The 19,927-nt window shown below is 40.6% G+C and overlaps 1 protein-coding gene across 1 annotated transcript in view; it reads right to left on the reverse strand.

Annotated features, from left to right (window-relative positions):
- NIPSNAP3A (nipsnap homolog 3A) overlaps positions 1 to 19,927 on the reverse strand; it is a 484,684-nt gene that overhangs the window by 44,520 nt on the left and 420,237 nt on the right. Inside the window, exon 5 of the mRNA XM_044061013.1 lies at positions 15,063 to 15,149. Within this exon, the coding sequence (XP_043916948.1) occupies positions 15,063 to 15,149 (87 nt within the window). The remainder of the gene's footprint in view (positions 1 to 15,062; positions 15,150 to 19,927) is intronic.

The raw sequence follows: 19,927 nt of genomic DNA on the forward strand, positions 1-19,927 counted from the left end.
TTCTTTTCTTATGTAAGGAAAATAAATGGGGAAAAAACCTAAAGGTGTAAGACTAATTTATCATAGCAACAAATCATTACAAGACAGCACTGAGCTGGCCCCAGACATTCAATTAGCATTTTTAAATACTTATTCCAATTCAGCATTTGAGGAATTTCAGCCCTGTGAAATTGACTTTGGTGACAAATGTTCTTCCAATTACTAGTGAAGCTATTGCTAGAAAAATCTTTAGATAAACTGAAAGACGTGAGTAGAACTGGCCCAGACAATACAGAGGGGTGCAGTCTGGTTAAATTTAAGAGTGCCACTGTACCTTCATTAACATCTATATTCATTAAATTATTGCAAAATGGTTTTGTCCCACCAGCATGGATATTAGACAATGTTCTCCCCTTTCACAAGGGTTGTTCTACTGACAGTTAAAAAACACAGACCTATCAGCTTGACGCCCTTATTTTTTGAAATATATATTCTTTCTTTATTGTAATCTAATGGCAACACTAGCCCATTAAGTGATCTAACTCAATCTCTTCATAGGTAAGTACTAGACTAGCTGCCTTTACGCTCCATTTTAAGCCTGCCAATTTTCCTTAAAGGTGACAATAAAACCCTGTACCTTGTCTCTGTGAGTCAAACACCTTAACCATAATGCCAACCCCCAATCACTTAAAGTTTTCTCCTGAGTGGAAGTGGACAAAGGGCATCTGTTGTTGATGCTTAACTTCGATGACACTAGAACCACAGATACACAAGTTCAACACTGTCAGATATGAACCACCTACCTAACCACTTACACAATCTAGAGAACACAGTATTATGCACAAGCACCACAAGAGAAGTAGAAAAAAATCTACATTCATTAACTTGACTGAAGTCTAAGAACCAGTTACTACTGCTCTGGATCAAGGACTAAGTATAAGGGTCATTTATTTACATCTTTTAGAAGCCTTTGATAGCATACCTCACTGTCTATTTATTGATTACTTAAGCACTGTATTGAAACAACTATCAACATCAGAAAAGCAGTATGGGTTTACAACTATAAACAAAGAGTAAAAATATCAAATTAATATTCAGAATAGGCTATAATTACTTCACATGCATCCTAGGATTCTGTTTTGGGAACCATATTATTTAATTTGTTTTTCTCACTTCCAACTTACTGCAGGCTACATTTGGATCTCTCAGTCTGTGATATTACAACAGGAGCTGTTCTTCCCAGTATTAGAGAGGAAGCAAAATTTACTAGCTATTTCAATGATATGTGGTCTAAACATTAACCAGGTTAAAAGTGGGATTATGCTACTTGGCAAAAGCAATCCTTTAATAAGGAGTACATTGAACAGTTCTGAACTATCCCAATATTCAGAATACAAACCAAAAGCTAAAAAGGTCATTCAGTTCAAGCTACAAGAAGACCCAGCCTAGCTAATCTTCACTGTTTAATACCTTAACACCAGTAGTGGAACCCCATGGGAATATGCAAATGACCTCTTATAGGTTCATCGATTAGTACTAAGCTAACTGCCTTTGCGAGCCATTTTAAGCTTAGCCAATTATCCCTTGTGAGACTCAAACCCTGCACCTTGTGTTTGTAAGACAAACACCTTAACCATTAGGCCACCCTCCTCTTACGGACATATCAGTGTTTCAGTTACATGGGTTCTGAATGCCGATGGCTTATTATGTTTTTAAGTTTTTATGTGTACACTGAGACCAATAAAGCCAAACCCACCAAAGCAACTTCATCTTCAAGGTTTTCCTGAGCCACTGCCATAATAGTGGAAACTATACATAAACACAACAGTAATGTCAATTTCACATCAAAGACATTTTAGATGGCCCTTTTTATTAAAGTAAATTAGAAAAAAAAAGTGGAATTACTTTGTAAATTTTTTATGACTACAACATGTCTTTAATGCAGGAAGCTGAGTCATGCGATAAAATGTTTATAAATTCACTATGTCTCTTGCCCTTTTATGTACTATACCTTTAACCTGAATTGTTAGTCTAATGTGTTTTTCTTACCCAGTTCTACACAAAGCTATCACATTTATTTGTATGTTTAAGTGATGGACTAAAAATGTAATGAAAAGTTCAGCAGCCAGTCCCCAAGATGGAGCTGGTTGTTCCATAAGCCACGTACATCATACCAAGTTAGGACTATGGCATGCTTTCTGGCTTTCTGTACTGCTAGGGACCTTAAAGCCCGAAGCCATGCCATCAACAAGCACCAATGGGTGGCAAAAACAGTTCTGGTCATTACTCCCTGAATTCTGCAATGAGAGGCAGAATCAGTGGTGAAGTGCAGGAAAGCATGCACAATACTGGAAACATATAACATTACCCACCCTCCCCTGTTGATCTGCAGAAATGAAGACGCACACTTTCTTGTTTGGCAAGCAGATAAATTTCTTACATGTTCCAATTTTGAAAAACCCTGACTCAGTATGGCCTCTGGAACGAAAGCTCCAGAAGAAGACTGGAGGCCAAGCTCAGAGGGTTCATCGGCTAGTTCACCACAAAGGATATGTGATTTACTAAGAGAAGTATGCTACTGCTTGTCACCTACAGGCAGACAAGTACACTTACTTTGCAGACGGGGTAAGAGCTTGTGCCCTTTGATTGTTTTGATACTACACAATAGAATGGTTGTCCAATGTGATGTGAACAGTCCCTCAGGTCTTGCCAAGGCTCCCATGGCCTGGAACACAGTAGTGAGTTCCAGTTGAGTGCTGTGATTTGTGCTCTCCAACGAAAGTCATTCTCTCTACAGTGTGTGCAGTAAAGGTGAATTCTACAGCAGTCCTGCCATCTATTAACTATTAGGATTTGTGACGGGCTTGGCTATAGAAAAAGGGAACTTTTCCAGAAGATGTTTCTAGACAGTCAGACACTATAGGGCACAATGAAAGGGGTCATACATCAACTGAAGGTCTGAATGCATGGTGGCTCTGAAGGCACATTTAGGACCAAAACAATAATACTCAGAATGGTGCCAAAACAATAATACTCAGAAGTCCAAATGGCACAGTGAAGATCACAGCAGCCATCAAGCTCAGAAGGTGCGTTCCTGACCAGGAATATGCAAAGCAGCATCACCTACATGGCTAAGCAATAACCATCTGAACCCTCTCTAATGGCAGGAAAGAATGAAACTGGACAGTGTTAACTACACCTCAGTGACTGAAATCTTCTGAGAAGGGATCAGAAACACCTTCTTCCACATTACTGTGACCCACCAGTGACTGCAGCCATACGACTATCCAAGAAAAGTCCACTCATTTAGGAAGCTCATGGAGAAGACAACCAATAGTCAGTTATCTCTACAGCTACTGGTATAGCAGAAGAAACTCCTCCTAAAAGGCTTCGGTTATCATGGTCAACACCTTAGTGATAATTCAGTGCGCTGAGGAAAGCCAAAATGACAACATGATGTACTGAAGTAAGGACCATCCAAACTGAGCTGGAGAAGCCTCTTGTGTATCCCAGATGTTGATACACGAAATTTACCCATCATGCCTATTAACACAGCCTGCAGTGAAGGAAATGGCATGATCTTCTGTGCTCTGTATCCAGAAATGGATGTCCAAGAAATACTGGTTAAAGCTGCAGACTTCGAGGATGGGAAGGGAATCAAGTGCCCACTATGGGACCAGAATAAGCCTTGAGTAAGACCCCTGTGCCTCAGCTAACAACAGAAGAGTCTCTAAAGCCTTTCTGAGTAGATGACTCTGGGCTTGTACCCAGAAACAATTCATTGGCTGAAAGGTTTGACTCGGGTTACACCTCCCCTGCTCCTCCCCCATAGGGTACCCACTAGCATGACCCCTCCCCAGCTGTTGGCAGGGAGCAGGTCCAGGCAGCACTTGTTAGGGCCAAGAAAGTGGCCTCATTGTGCCCCAATGGTTTCCCAGGATGCCTCCTGAATGGCTTGGGACATGATCTATTGGGACCATTTGAGTTGCTTTTCAACTATAGTCTCGGGAAAGGCTTTGTGCCACAACAGTGGTGGAGTGCAGTGGTTGTCCCACTTCATAGAGGTAGGTTATCAACTGGCCCTGGGGGCTACAGACCTGTTAGTCTGAATGGTCTAGTGTGCATGTCCATGGAACAAACTGTCATGGAGGTGGTCAGCAGGGACATGGATGACCTTCAGATGCTGGACTCAACCTAGTTTGGCTTTGTCAGGGGAGGGTCAACCCTGCTAGGTCTGGCGCACTTCTCTGGGGGAGTCACTGGGGCAATGGATGGCGGGAGGGTGGTGCATGTCACTTGCCTGGGCATTCGATACAGTGTTTTACTGGGGTGCAGCTGGCAGGCTCAACGAGTTGGGCATGAACCACTAGATAGCTTGCTGAATTTCCAACAGGCTCGTGGACAAGACCCAGGGGGTCAGGATTGGTGAAACCATCTCCAATGGGAGGCTAGTCACCACAGGGATATCTTTGGGATTAGTTCTGGGTCCACTCCTATTGGCATCTATTTCTTGGAGTTAAAGGCTGATATCAGGGGGCTTTGGCTGGCCGGGTTCACAGAAAGCTGCAGGATGGGGGCTATTGTGGATTCTCTCCATGACTTGAGCACCCTGCAGGAGGGTCTAAGATGAACAAAGAACTGCTGCCAGTCATGGACTAAAGCTCAATGTCAGGAGATGTACTACAGTGCAGAATTGCTGCACGGCTGGTGTGCTTCAGCAATGTGACACCCCTGGGAGTTGACCTTGTGATTGGGGATCTGTATGTGGAGAGTGGTCTGGCCTTCAGCCGTATGGCCAACGTGGTACGATGTTCATTCAGTGTCTTCCACCTTACAGGTAGGGGCATGGCACTCAGGTCAAGGGAAGTTGTGGTGCCACTTTGGCCCTTGTCAGACCCCTCGTTGAGTATGATGCCCCCTTTGGCATGTATCTGACCGGACACATGCAGCAGTTGAAACACCTGCGGGGGTTCCTTAACAGGAAAGTCCAGGGTGTAAATGCACTGTCCTATACAGGGTCCCCTTGGAGCCCTATCTCTGTACTCTGCCTCCTACAGGATACTGAGAAGTGAGTCATCCCCAGATCCAGCTCTGATGGACCTTTTGCACATCTGCAAAACAAACAGCATCAGAACCACTAGATCTGAGGAAATGGATTTAGCTTGTGATGTGGATGGGACATGTTGTTGAGACAGAAATGTGTCTCAGGGGTTCCCCATGTTCTGAAGAAGGATCTCCATCCATGTGAAACACAGACCATTCCTAACCCTATTTAAATGTATCCTCGATCAATGGATGGGAAATCGGAAATTCACCCAGGTTTGGTCTCTATGTCTTTGATAGAAACAGAAAGTAATGCCAAAGTAACATCCCACACCCACATAACCTCAAGAAACTTCCTGACAACCATATCCTCTCCTAACAAATGCACAGAATACACAGGGACACAACTGGGCTGGATTGCATGGCTATGCTTATAAGGGTCCTGTTGGTCTTTAGCCTATTACATACCTATGAACTTGTGAGAAAAAGAGAGAGACAGAGATAGTGTGTGTGTGTGTCTGTGTCTCTGTGTGTGTGTGTGTGTGTGTGTGTGTGTGTGTGTGTGTGTGTGTGTGTGTGTGTGTGTGTGTGTGTGTGTGTGTGTGCTCGCGCGCATCAAGATCCTTTAAATTCACACAGGGTCTAGGGATAGAACAGTATCATAACCCCACTACCTGGTGGCTAGAATTACTGTAGACATGAGCATGTAACAGAATAGCACTGGAACAAAACCTAGGACTGCAAACTGGCATAGGCTTGCAATAGGGCCTGGTGCGGGATTAAATACAAATTTGTAATGGTGTACTCTTACACATGTAACTCAACCTCCCACTACATACCCAACCTCTGCTTAATGATGATGCCCTGAGAAGTGAGCTTCACAGTGGAAAGATCACATGCACCACTCCTTGAAGGGTCTGTTGGCTTATTCTACAGCAGGAAGTCGTGTCTCTGATCCTCAATACCATGATATATGAGCGGGTGACTCAACTGACTAATGTTTGGAATCAGGTTGGTCATTGATGGGTTCCAGCTTTTCATCTAAGGACTCTGGCACAAGAACCACAGGATGTATCCCCTCCTTTAGCGAGACCCAAAGGTGCACTTCCCAAACTCCCCGGTCTTTACAAGTGGCTGAAGACTGTCTAAGGTTTAAGCCCTCACTACTGGACAGCAAGCTAACCACCTCAAGGGTCCAAATGCTGGATGAAGAGCACAATATCTTGAGGAGACTGAAGTTTGGGCATGGCCTTTGAATGCTTCTCTTTGTGGCAGTGCTCTGAAATTAGCTTAGGAATGAAAGAAGAATCATTATCGGCTGAAATTAGCTTAGGAATGAAAGAAGAATCATTATTGGCTCTCAAACACTGCTGTCATGGTGAAGTGGGATAGCAAGTTCTCCTACTTTCAAACTCAACTGGATGAGCTAAATCTCAGTTAACTGTGGCAGTTACCAATGCAAACACTTCTCTGAGGCAGTACAGGCAACACTGCAGTCATTCTGGGGTACTAACTGCTGGACCACGCAGACATTTCTATGATGCTTAGGTATGCAATTTATTGATTATCCAAATTGTTCAAGTAGTGAAAAATAATTGACTGCTTGCTCCTAAAACAGGCTCACTTATTTAACTGAAACTTTACTTCATTACATCTGCCAATGTATTGGGTGGATGTTCAGAAGGTGGGAACTGGCTGAACAAAATCTGATTGGTGGATATGTAATACTAAACCAAAGGGGATTGCCAACATTATACCCCTTCCTTCTATGGTCCCAGACAGCCAACTGAAAGATGAACGCGCATGAAGATGGCAACCAAAACAGCACATCCAGCACAATGCAGCAAAGTGCAGGGACAAGCCTGTGTCAGCATAGACAAAAGCGTCAGCCTGAACTTCTTAAGAGTAAATTATTGTACATGTGATTCAAACTCCTGCCAGATATTTACTACTTTCCAAAATAATTAAAAAAAGAGTAACCAAGAAGGCTTCAGGTTAACACAGTTTAATACAAAAGCCAAGTAGCATTTCAGAAGTAGCAGCTTTCTAAGAGACAAAAAATACAAGCTAAAGCATATTTAAGTAGTACATACCTCATTAAAACTAATACAAAATACAATACCAAGCATATTTAATTAAAATATTAAATTTCTAACAATTAAATACTTCAACTTTATTACAGTATTAAGCCCAGTTGGTTTTATCACATCACACTTCAAAATAAATAAACTTTCTTTCATAAACAAGTTACTCCTCAGTGAAAAGCCTCCTCCCCATCTCTGCCTTCACATCCTGCAAAGCAGTTGCCTTTACGATGGACACATTTCCCTGATGTACTAAATTCAAAGGCTGGTCAACAGAACTCTTCAACATGTTATGTTTTATGTCCCTGACATTCTCCTGTGGCTTTTCTTTAAATGACTGTTGGGACTCAGATCCAAACTGAAAAAAACTGGGTGCACAAAGCCTGAGCATGTTTCTTCATCTGCTTAGTGACCATCATGATGTGGCATCGGGTGAAATGTATGCTTCCATAGTGGGGGGGGGGGGGTACAGTCTATTCAGAACTGTACTAAAGTAAGAATATCAGAAGATTAAAAATCAAGAGTTACCCACTGCAGACCCCTCCAAACTCAGGTTTGGACTTTCCTTTAAAAAAGCATGAGTTTTCAGCTTAAATAAATTAAAATTCTCTCTTATCAAGATGGCATAATCGGAGCCTTTGGTGCGAAGTGGAGGGGGGGGGGGTGACATGACAGGAGGAACTGATATAAAAATTCCCCCTGTGCTTAAAAGAAAAATGGAACTACAACCCACAAGTGCCTAAAAAATAAGATACAAGAGCTAGACAAGATAGGCTGCATATTGACTCATAAGAAAAGGGGATGTACATAAGAAATCCCTTGTAAAAGTAAATTCCAAAGCAACCTATTCAGAATCTGGTGGCCATTGAAAGCCTGCAGTGTCAGCCCATCTGAAAATCATCCTGTAGCAGAAAAAAATCATTTTACTTCATTTACTACCTTTGTTAATTTAACTGTAAACTGTAATAAAACATAAAGCTTCATTTTTTTTGCCACGTCTGAACTGTCACAGGCATCATGACTTGATACTGTACACTTGACTTGAAAGAAACTGGGGAGAAAAAATTAGAAATTAATTTTAAAATATTTTTGAAACAGGAAAACTATAATGAAGACATGCAGAAATGGAAGTAAAACCATCACAATAACATTAATTTTGCTTTAAACTGCACTTTAATAATGCAGCCCTAGGGATGGTCATGGTGGTGCAGTGGTTAGTGTTGTTGCCTCAAAGCAAGAGGTTCTCTGGTTCGATTCTTGCTGGGGTGCCTTCTGTACAGAGTCTGCATGTTCCTCATGCGTTCACGTGAGTTTCCTCTGGGTGCACCGGTTTCCTCCCACATTCCAAAGACATGCAGTAGGTGGACTGGACACTCTAAATTGGCCATAGGTGTGAGTGTGTGCATGAGTGAGTGGTATGAATTAACTACCACAGCAAGGCTAGCTACCGAGCAGTGTGAAACTTGGCTCGAGATGATTGTCACTGTGGAAGTGACACCCTGGCCCCATGTGCAAAAGGGGATGAGGATGGATGGATGGAGTAAAAAGCATTAAAATGTCAAATTCACAAAGATAATGATACTCCCCAAAAATGTTTATCAAGCTTATTTAAAGAAGGTAAATCTTGCTCACATTTTCTAGACACAGTTAAATTGCTTCTACCACGAGCATATCTGTCTATAAAACTGAATTTTTCTGTACCTTGCACAAGCATACTTATTTGAGCAGGAGATCTCCCTATACTCCTGTGATGAGTACATTCATTAGCCTATTTAAACCTTGACATCTCTTTCAGTGATGCAGAAAAGTATGCATTTGTTGCTTACAAAAACTGAAGGTTCACATAAAACTCTGAAAAAAAAAAAGAAACAGTCATTTTATGGTCTTTTGCAATCCTTTCTCATTTTGCCCACTTTTTTTTCCCTGTGAGTACATACAAATGGAGTCCTGCAGTGACACTCACAAACCAAATTTGGCTATTAATTGCTGTAACCAAACTAAAATGTGCAGATAATGATACAATATTAAAAAAAATGTAGTTATCATAAGAATGTCTCAGTTTCATGAACCGAATGACAGTTCCTATCTGAGCCACATCCATGTAACAGTGGAAGCACTGGAACCTCCTCATATGGAGTCTGGTAAAATGAACCATTTGATTTACAGGGCTCTCAAAATGTCTGCTGTTGAAGTTTCTTGCAAAGGTAGAAAGGACTGAAAGAAAGCGGTCAAAGAGAGGACTTTGCGAGGTGAAGAAAAGCAGTCATAAGGGTCTGAATCTTGCACTTTAAGAAACCCTGATCCTGAGGAGTCTGAATTGAATTATTTCTACTGACAGTGAAGTCCGCACTACAAAAAAGCATTGTAAATTCTAGGTCCTGCAGAAGAACCTGTTGAGACGGCTCCTGAATAACAGAGTCGTCAAGACAGAGAATAATCGGAACACCATGGTGTCTGCAAAAGGCTATAAGTATGGCTAGACATTTGGTAAAAAAAAAAAAACATTGGTGGTGTAGAAAGACCAAAAGCCATAGGGAAGTGAAAATAAAATGAAGATACAGAGAAGCATAAAAAGTTCCTGAAGAGAGGGTGTATAAGGATATGTAGATATGCATCCTTCAGGTCCAGAAAACCAGAAAGGCCTTAGGAGGGAGTATATGAAAGAAAGACTGGAGAGTCAACATTGTGAAAGAAGGAAGGAACTTTCAAAAAAGTGTTGAGAAAGCAGACATCTAGTATGGGTCTCTAAGAATCCTTCTTCCTGGGAACTAAAAACATTCTGTAGTAGAAGCCCTTGCCCCTCTGGCAAGGAGGAACTGGCTAAATAGTAACTTGATCCAAAAGGTCCTGAAGAAGAGGAAAATGAGGCAACTGGCAAGGAGGGAGCCAAGGAATCCCTGAAAAAGGAAGAAGTAACTTCCACATCATGAAATAACCACTGTGGATTATTGACAGAATCCAAGAATCTCTGGTGATCTGTTGTCAAATAGGAAAAAGACAGATGGACCTTCGGGAGAGGAATATGGCTCAGGGGAAGAGGAAGCTGATGGTCAAACAGAAGCTGACTTGTTTGGAAAGGAAGATTTCTTTCCCCTGGAATCCAGACCAGGCCTCTCAAAAACATCTTGGCAGTCCTTTTGCCCTTTAACGGCTGCTTAAGCACAAAAGGTGCTTAGAGGGATAATTTCACTGACGTTTAGGATTAGGCAAAAGGAATTTTTTTTTAAGGTCTTGTATGACCTTCACTTTGATTTGCACAACTTTAAAGAGATCTGCAGCAGCAGAGTCAAAACAAATTTTGGGAATCAAAAGGACAGTCCAATAGTTTTGCCTTCACATCCTCTGAAAGTGAATGAAGCTGACGCCAGGAATACCTCCTAATGACTGATCCTGACAGCTGCCCTACAGGAAGCATCAGCAGTATCATAGTTGCATTTGGTGGCATGGTTAACTATCTCTGAAGCAGAGCCCTGCAAGGAAAGTCCTGAAGTTTTACAGTAAGAATCAGGCACGTGGCTAACACAACCCCCAGTTTGGCAAGAAAGGAAAGCACACACTTAGTCATACATATCTGGTAACTGATGGTCCTTAAAGCTAAGGTAGCAGTGGGATACACCTTCTTACCATACCTATCAATGTGCTATGCTTGCCTGATGGTAAGAGTTTGGAGGAAGCAAGAAATTTAGTAGGTTTGTCAATTGAGAGGGACAACATAGAAAGGTCTGATGAGGGATTCTTATACAAAACCTTCTGATCCTCAGGAAAGTGTCTCAAAGAGCTTCCAAAACAGCAGTAACTGCAGTGGTCTTGGAGAATCCATCTGTAAGAGATCACAATATCTCTTCTAGACATCTGAGAGCTTTCCCAAAGAAAATGTTCAATCATTTTAATAATGGTGTCTACAGAAGAAAGTTCATCAACTGGGGAGTCTGGGTAAACAGTATCCTCCTCATCAGACCCCAGAACAAGAGGTGAGTAAATCTAGGAAGAATAAGGCAACAATTCTTCCTCAGCATCCAAACCCGCATCCTCATCAGATAAGTCAGAATATCTAAGCCTCTTAAAGGGAGAGGAGGAAGAAGAAGAAAAACCAACAGGAGAAGGGACTGATAACCGTGATGAAGCTTAAAAGCCATAAGGGATTTAAAAAGAGCTTGGGTGAAGTGTTTCCAATCCTTCTGGGGTTCTTTAGCAACAGGTGCTACATGCCTTGTTTTTTGTTCTTACAGGAGCAGCTGCTCTAACAAATGTAGGAGATTCTGAACTCTGTTTCACCTCCATAAGGGAAACAGGTATTTCTTCCCTTACAAGGATCTGTGGAATCCCCTAGGCACTTCAGAAATTACCAGCTGTGGTTCCCCTTCTTGTCCAAGATGGACTTCGGCTCAGCCTCTGAGGACATGCAAAAATGACATGCCCCGTGTTGGTCTCCAAAGGGGTCACAACAGAGATGTCAGGAGTGAGAATTGGACATTTCATGGTGTCTTAATCTGATCATACAGAGGCATCTGGCAGAAGTTAGGCAGCAGAAGCCTCAGGTTGTGACTTCTTTGACTTCTCTTTTGAAGGCAGCTGGAAGTCTGAATGGGTAGATTCAGAAGCCATAGTCTTTGAATTAGTAATTTTAACCGCTGGTTCTATAAGTAGACAGAAAGTGTTTGTGATGATAATCAGTACCAAAATAAAAAAAAACACACTTCTTGTGTCTATTCTTATGGGGAGTCTGTCTCCCACAATCACATTTCCCCTTTCTGGATGGCATATACCCTTCAACAAAACAAACAAGGAAAAAAGGAAGACAGCCCAATGGGATACTTCTCTGCCCTAGGTTTAGAGAACTGTACAAGTCATGTGACCTTCAGACTAAATTCAAAATGCTGCGTATGGACTGGTGGCAAGGAACTTTTGATGACTTGGCCATCATACATCACCTATGTATCTGACTCCTCAGATGTAGGACATATGTCTGACATAAGGTGCATAGAAGGGCCCATGTTTTGGTATTCTTGCCGGACATATGGCTATCTTTGTTAGGACATCCCTATTTTAAAGAATACTGCAACAGTGACTAGGGAAAGACATCACTAGACACCAGTGACAAGACATGCAACTTGACCATAGGAGACATCAGGAATGTGCAGACAACACAGGGACAGGTATGGCGACTATGGTGAGTGTGTGTGTGTGTGTGTGTGTGTGTGTGTGTGTGTGTGTGTGTGTGTGTGTGTGTGTGTGTGCGTGTGTGTGTGTGTGTGTGTGTGTGTGCGTGCGAGGAAATGCACAAAGTTTGCCTTTGTCCACATGATGTGGCATCTGCTACAGTTAACCACCATGGGCCTTTGAAGTGCAAGTTGTACATCTCTCTCTCTCTAGATCTGTTCAAGAATCCCTGGGTTTATGTTACTGTTAATATAGTGCATCACCATAATTTAACATTTTGGGCAATATCGCATGAACATTACATCATGCATAAGTAAGAAGTGTGGTATCTACAAACTGACAGGACATCGTAGGCATAACAGTCAAAATATCACTGTTAGTTTTAAAAGGGTTTAGTTATTGAAACATATTTACAAAAGAGTGCAAAATTGTGAAATACTTCCCATATTTGTATACACAAATCAAAAATGGAGTGCAATACTGTCATGTTGCATGTGAGGGGAGGGGTGGGGTTATGAAAGCAGTGGGCATTAGAAAACAAATGATGGTTAACACACTTGGATAAGGGAAACACAACAAAAAATAACTATTTGCTGAGAAACACTATTTGATACTATTACAATAATATTGATAACTATTTACTGAAAAGAAATCCATGGGTTAGGAAGTAACTTAAAAGCTCAATGGAAAGAGGAAATGGTAGGCATCCCCTGGGAAAACATCACTGTGGCCTGTATGGGGCTTGAGTTACTGAACAATGTTTTAAAAGGGGTTATGAGAACTATGCAACATTTTATATATTTACATTAACAAAACAAAATTTGAGTGTAACACTGTCATGTGAAAACGGCATAAACAAGCAATGGGTGTTAGAAGAAAAAGGCAGCACACTTCTGTGAGACAAAGATGCAGATATAATGCATGTATTTGAGTTGCGCTGTATTAATATTAACAAAATTCTAATATCAAGCTTAACTATCTCATGAAAGGAATGTCATGCATAAGGTATCAGGGTGCCATCTAAAGGCTGACCTGTGAGCTGAACACACACACACACACACACACACACACACACAAACACACCACACAAACACACACACACACTGAACCAGTCAGCACAGGATGTACAGAACCGGAGATTTAGTGTGTATTTGCAAAAGATTATGACAATTATGACACATTTTACAAATTTACAAATACTTACACCAATTATGCACACAGAATGCATTATTGTTATGTTGGGGGTGGCATATGCAGGCAGTAGATGCTATTGTATAATTGACACTAAAACATGGTGGCTAATGTGTAGACATCCAGTGATCCAAAGTTTTGTTTGGTATAGCCATTATTAATATTGCTAATATTTTCACACGTTTTAATATTGTAAAAGCAGAATGGGTTATATGCAAACAAATATTGCCATTTCATACACAGCAATGTAGCACAGATTTTTGTCACTCACAGTTACCATCTAATATGCACAGATTTGTAAATTAATACTTATGTGTTCAAATATTACTGAAACACAATATGTATAACTTGCAGTGATTGTGCAATATCATAAAACAGCAATGTGCTACTCAACATTGTCATGCACCTCAGGAAAGCTCTTAAACACTTCAATCGCGGATATGTTGGGTTTGTGTGTACACTTACAGAAATATAACTGTTGTGTTTCACCATAGAACTACTAATTCTGGGGTAGCAAAATTCCATTTTTTTCCTTATGTTTGCTACATAAATTGATTCCCACCAAATACACTTTTGATATGAACACCAGTGAATAGCCAATCATCTAACAAGCAACTTCTGTATTTTTTTAACCCTCATCATTCATGAGAGACTGCAAATCATATAAGGTGTGTTCTTTGAAGATTTATGGAAAAACTCTGAACATTCCAGTGATTTCTTTGCTTCAAAGTCTTCCAGAAGCGAGGGGATTAATTAGGAAACTGCTGCTCAGGAGAAAATGATAGAAAAATGTCTAGACTTCAGAGATCTCCTAATCTCATCAGTTCTGAAGCTAAACAGTGTACTTCTGAAACAAATAAGTATAGGGAAAGGAAAACATTCCATAAGAGTGTGTGTGTGTGTGTGTGTGGGGGGGGGGGGCTGCTTTGGAATGGTGAATGAATGAGGCTTGAGTGGCAAATAACAGACAGAAAAAAAATCAATAGCATGAATATAGGAATAAGAGGTTCTCTGCATTAAGAGTCATTGCTGTGAGCTTGCATTAACCTCACCATAGCTGATTGATCTGGTTTCTCCTCTTTCTCTGTGCTGCATAATTATAATGCATAGAGCATTGACTTCCAATCAACCAGGTTACCACATATTGTGTTCATTTTATAACAGACAACAAAATGGCTAAATATTTTACTCTTTTAACAATGATGGTTTGGCACGATGTGGGTTTAAAAGCTACTACCTCTTCTTTAAATATATTAAAACCTGCAAAGTAAATGCATGAAACTAAACCATGGAAAATACCCACAAAGAAAACTTTCTGAACTGCAGCTATTTATACAAGTCCAATACACATCCACCTCTTACCTCACGCTATCAAGCAGTCACAGTATCAAACACTGTCATATAGGAAAATCTGGAAACATTTTAACATCCTATATCACACTATTCTACATGTGAAGTATTACATCTGCCCTACAAGCTTGGGACTTAGCATAATTTCTTTCACAGTGTTATATACAGTTCCAGAGAAATGCACTGAACTTCAACAGCAGTTTTCTGCCTGGATGAGTTGATCTTCAATATTTGCCGATTATACAAGACTCTTACCTGCTGCAACAATCCTGGGATCGTCATGTGCTTTATGTCTCCCAGCCGCACGTGTGTCTGCATTTTCATGCCACCAAAGCACATGCACTGTGGAAAAAAATATAGTCAATCTCAAATGTCTCTGTTTTACAGGCTATCATATTGCCTTGGCTAAATAGTCATTTTAAATCAACTTATGTTTTTAACCATTTTATATCTTTCTGGATTAGGATAATGTCCTAAATAGTATATAATTTATTCTGGCCCATGGTTAATGGGCACCCTTATAATTTAAGAAGATTCTTCAGGTTCCCATGCTTCACTTCCTGAAGCTGACATACGACAATGCATCTATTAGTAAACCATATGCCACATTTATTTTTGTGTTTGCTAGCATAAGTGCAACCAACAAACTGGCTCAGTAGGACAGCATGCAAATAATAAATTATCTGTAGATCAGACATCAACAGCAAATGACTTAAATGTACAGCAAAATAACTCTGCAGCAACTAGCAGTGTCACTCTCACAGTGTTACTAAAATTAGCATGGAAGGGTTACTGCTTTCCATTAGTGTGATCAACTATAAAGCTGTCATGCTAAATGATAGCACTGTGCTTCAGCTGTAGATACTTCAAACTGCTTGTTACAATCAGTGCTCTTGGAGACTTACCAATGATTAGATGATGTAAAATATAACAGAATTCAGCTAGAATGTAACTGCACCAATTTCTTTCAAGCAAAACATTGTTTCTGAGACATACATTCATCAAACTCAAAGCATGCAATAACTAATAAAAATTAGTGGTTAGATTTACACTTGAGTGAAAAGGGCAAACAGGTGTATCCACATACTATACCAGCAAGTGCTCAGAAAAAAATGTAAGCTGCATTCAGGACATTAAATATTGTCCCATGATATTGCATCAGTTAATGCTCAAGCTAGTTAGTATCATCATCTACTCCTCAATGTCTCTAATGTATGTGCAGACCCTCAACCAGAAAGACAGTGACCTACGTCACCAAAGCTCACATTTACAGGACCTTGGAATGGTCTCTTACAGTTTCATTTACAGAGTGCAAATTTCACAGGAAATTTCAGAATAACTCCACATCTTGCATCTTATTGTTACTTGTTCAATAGGTACTTCAATGCCTAGCATTTAGACAGTAGCTTTTAAAGCTGTCTCTCTCTCTCTCTCCTTCTGAAGAATACTAAATGCTTTTCAGCCATTCAGGACTACTTAGGAAGGACAGTGCAAGTCACCACCAAGGTTCCCAGATTTCAGATTAGTTTGAATGTGATACTAAGCTGTTAGGCACATTCTGAGTCCTGCTCCTTTTACGCTGTTTTTACAGCTGTGCACAATGAAGGCATGTACAACATAAGCTGCTATCATGGGGTAAGTGTGCTCCTGGACACTGCATTTGACAAACTACTCTAACAGTATTAATCTAAAATTTGAGTTTTGTATTCCGATTTTTGCTAAGTTAACTATGCACTTTATTTTATGTCTCTGTGGTTTCCCTACTTGTTGCTCTTAATTATGAATCTTCAGTGTGAAAGGAATTACTGAAAGTGCAGAACTCATCTTTTTAAAGGGATATTGCCCACTTTATTGCATTAGAACCCCACATCTGAGGGCACCATCAATTTCTTCCAGTTTTAAATATTACTGTATCCTTACTGCTTCACTGATCATAGCAAAGACAAAAAAATGGATTCAGAAAGTTAGAAGCATTCAAGCACAATTAAACATATACTCTCTGGCAAGCCATACATGTAACAGCATTAGTATTGATTAACTTGCACTTTTACCAACAGAAAAGAATTTTACTGTATCTGCGTTCATTTTATAAGCATAAAAATACGAGTGCAAACACCTAATCTGTTGTTTAATAAATTGCTAAGTAGCCTTATATAATCTCCAAACTAAAGAGGAGGGGAACATCTAGTCTGACAAAGCTGACACAGATGACCTGTAGTTAAGCTCCAGAGGATACATAATCAGTGCATGAAGGTAATCAGCTGATACAAAGGTGCAGTTTACCCCATATAGAAAATCTAAAACTAATCACTGAGGTAGTGTGGCCTTGCTGCAGTTTGCTGACCTGCAGTATACCAGTAGATTAACTAGCCTGCACTACTTAACAAGAAAACAGAACTTTTCCACATCCATAAAACAGGGAATGACACCTCTACATTCATAAGGTAATCATTTTCCGCTATACATGGTTTTGCAATATATACATTAGGAGCTGATTTACTTACCCTCAACTAACTTCTGTTAAAATAGGAAGGATATCTAGTTAAAGACAGCAGTATTCCTTGTAGTATAGTACAGTTCTATATTCTTTGAAAGTAGTTGCACACATTCCCTTTGATGAATGGATCATCAAAAAAAACAAACTTTCCTGTGGGTTTTTCTAAAGGGATGTTGACTCATCAACAAGTAAATTTGATAGCAAAAGTACTAAAAGGGCACTGCCCATTTCAAAATTGTCAGAATATTGTTCTATCATTCCAGTCAGAAGGACTCAGGGAGATGGAAAGATTAAATTATCAACAGGAACTTAATGTTGCCACTGTTATTATTTGTGCATGAGAAATCCTCCCCCCTCCCCCAACCCTGGCATAAACAGGTTTTGGACACTCCTGTTTACTAACTAGAAGTAATCAAAACTAAAAAAACAAGGAAAGATACATGAAACAAAAATACTGAACTCAGCATAACAGATATGCATGGTTCCTTGGTCTATCCACCTCAGCAGTAATGATTGAATACAGCATGCTTCAGTCAGCTTGGTACAGGAACCCTTCCAAGGTACAGTCCCTCATCTTTACCGATAATGCAGTACTCCCCACTCTCTCCTACAGATCCAATGTGCCACTCAAAACCAGAGCACAATGTCATAAACAGAACACACACACATACAGACATAAACATGCAAAAGATGTTCACGACCACCTCCTTTAGACCTCACCTACCTAGGATGTTGTTGGAGGTTTGAAGATGGACTAAGGACCACAGAAATATACTTCAATGATAAAAATGTATCTTTTGAATCTAACATGGCCAGTTCATCCACTTCAACCATTAAGACAGAGTCCAACGTTTTTTCTCATAGGTAGAATCATGAAAGAATTCCTTGCAAAACTGTGTCTCTGTAGGTGGACCTAGATGTTGAGATTGAATCTAGTTTGTAGTAATCTTGTGAAAGCATGCAAACGCCCAGCCCATGTCAAAACTGTGAAGATATAATCCAAGGATACATGACAGTAGAAAGCCTGTGAGGTATTATCTGCTTTTAGAATGCAGGATAGTTGCAACTGGCAAATTATTATATTTTGAGTAGAAGGATTTAATTAATACAGGGTGAATTCTGACACCTCCAAGCTCCATTTATTGGCAACATAAAACATGAATTCAGGAAATTTACAAAGCAAGATTTTTATCTTATGCGGATAAAATCTTAGGACGTCTGTGTATCTAATCAGTGTAAAGAACTTTCTATCTAGTTTGTTTGGATTGGGGGGGGTGGATTGAGACTGGGATAAATCAGCTTCAGTGACTACTTTGAGCATAAAGGTGGGGTCCATCCTCAGACCACTCTCTCCACATGGAAAGCTAAATAAAGAAGTTTCACAGACAAAGCTTGGTGTTCCACGATTCTTTGCACTGATGCTATGTCTACACGAAAGAGTTTCCACAGCAAATCTTCAGATCAGTTTTGGACTCAAGTTTAGAATGAAGCACAGATAACTACTCAAGTACAACATTCAAGCCTCAAGGTGGAACAGGGGCCTTGAAGTGGGGCCAATCTGAAAAACTTCTCTGAAGAAAGCCTTAAATACTTTTAAGGAAGCCAGAACAGTGGTCTAACCCCTGGCGACTATCACAAACAGCACAAAGATGAGCCTCAATGGACAAGTAAATAAGACTCCTATCAAAGACATGAGACAAATCGTCCAAGACAGCTGGGCAGATATCAAAAAACGGTCGATCTCCTTGGAAGTAGACCAGAGTGCAAAGCTAGTCCTCTTGTATGCTTTTCTAATAAAATACCTGTGGGTTGAAGCAAGGATCTGGATGACCCTGGGCATGTGTGAAGCATCACCGGCCATCTGTGAGACTCCAGAAAAACAACTGTTTGCCACAGACAGAGAAATTTGGATGAGGCTTACCAGATAGGTGAGTCAACAGCATCCTGAAAAGCAACATATTCAGTTTCATACTTACCTAGGCCAATAGGGGCTATGGAATGACCTTAGCACTGTTCTGCTCTGCCTTCTGTATGAATTTGGCTATTAGGAGAGGGAGGGAGTAGGTGTAATAGAAGTCCCAGGGCCACCTCTGAACCACATCATCCCTGTGCTACTCCCGTGAACAGAGATAAGGCAGGAAAGAAAATGCTTCTGTATTTGATGCTGAGCAGGATGCAAAAAGACAGCAGCAAGGCTCTCCCAGGATGAAATATCTCTCGCATTACTGTGATGTTCAGTGACTGCAAGTATAGCATCAGCAGATACCTGCTGAGCCTGTCTGCAACAAAGCTGGTTTCTCCATGAATCTGGGTTACAACCAGAAAAGTACTTAAAAGAAGCAGACCATTCCCACACCCTCATCATTTTCTTCCGGGGGGGGGGGGGGGTATGAGTGAATGCCCCACTGCCTGTTTATGCATAATCATACTGATACAGTGTATGGTAACTACCATCCTGAGAGTAAGAGAGTCTTGAAAGGTCTACAGAGTGAAGTGGACTACCCTCCATTCCAGCACAATGAGGTGCACTTTGGCCTCTGTTTTTCACAAGAAACCTTAAGACTATCTATCCTTAGCAATGCTTCCTCGTTCCAAAAAACAGAGCTGGAGCATATGCAGCGAC

Source organism: Protopterus annectens, chromosome 2.part0, assembly GCF_019279795.1.
Source record: "Protopterus annectens isolate FY-2018-M chromosome 2.part0, PAN1.0, whole genome shotgun sequence".
Lineage (NCBI taxonomy): Eukaryota > Metazoa > Chordata > Ceratodontiformes > Protopteridae > Protopterus > Protopterus annectens.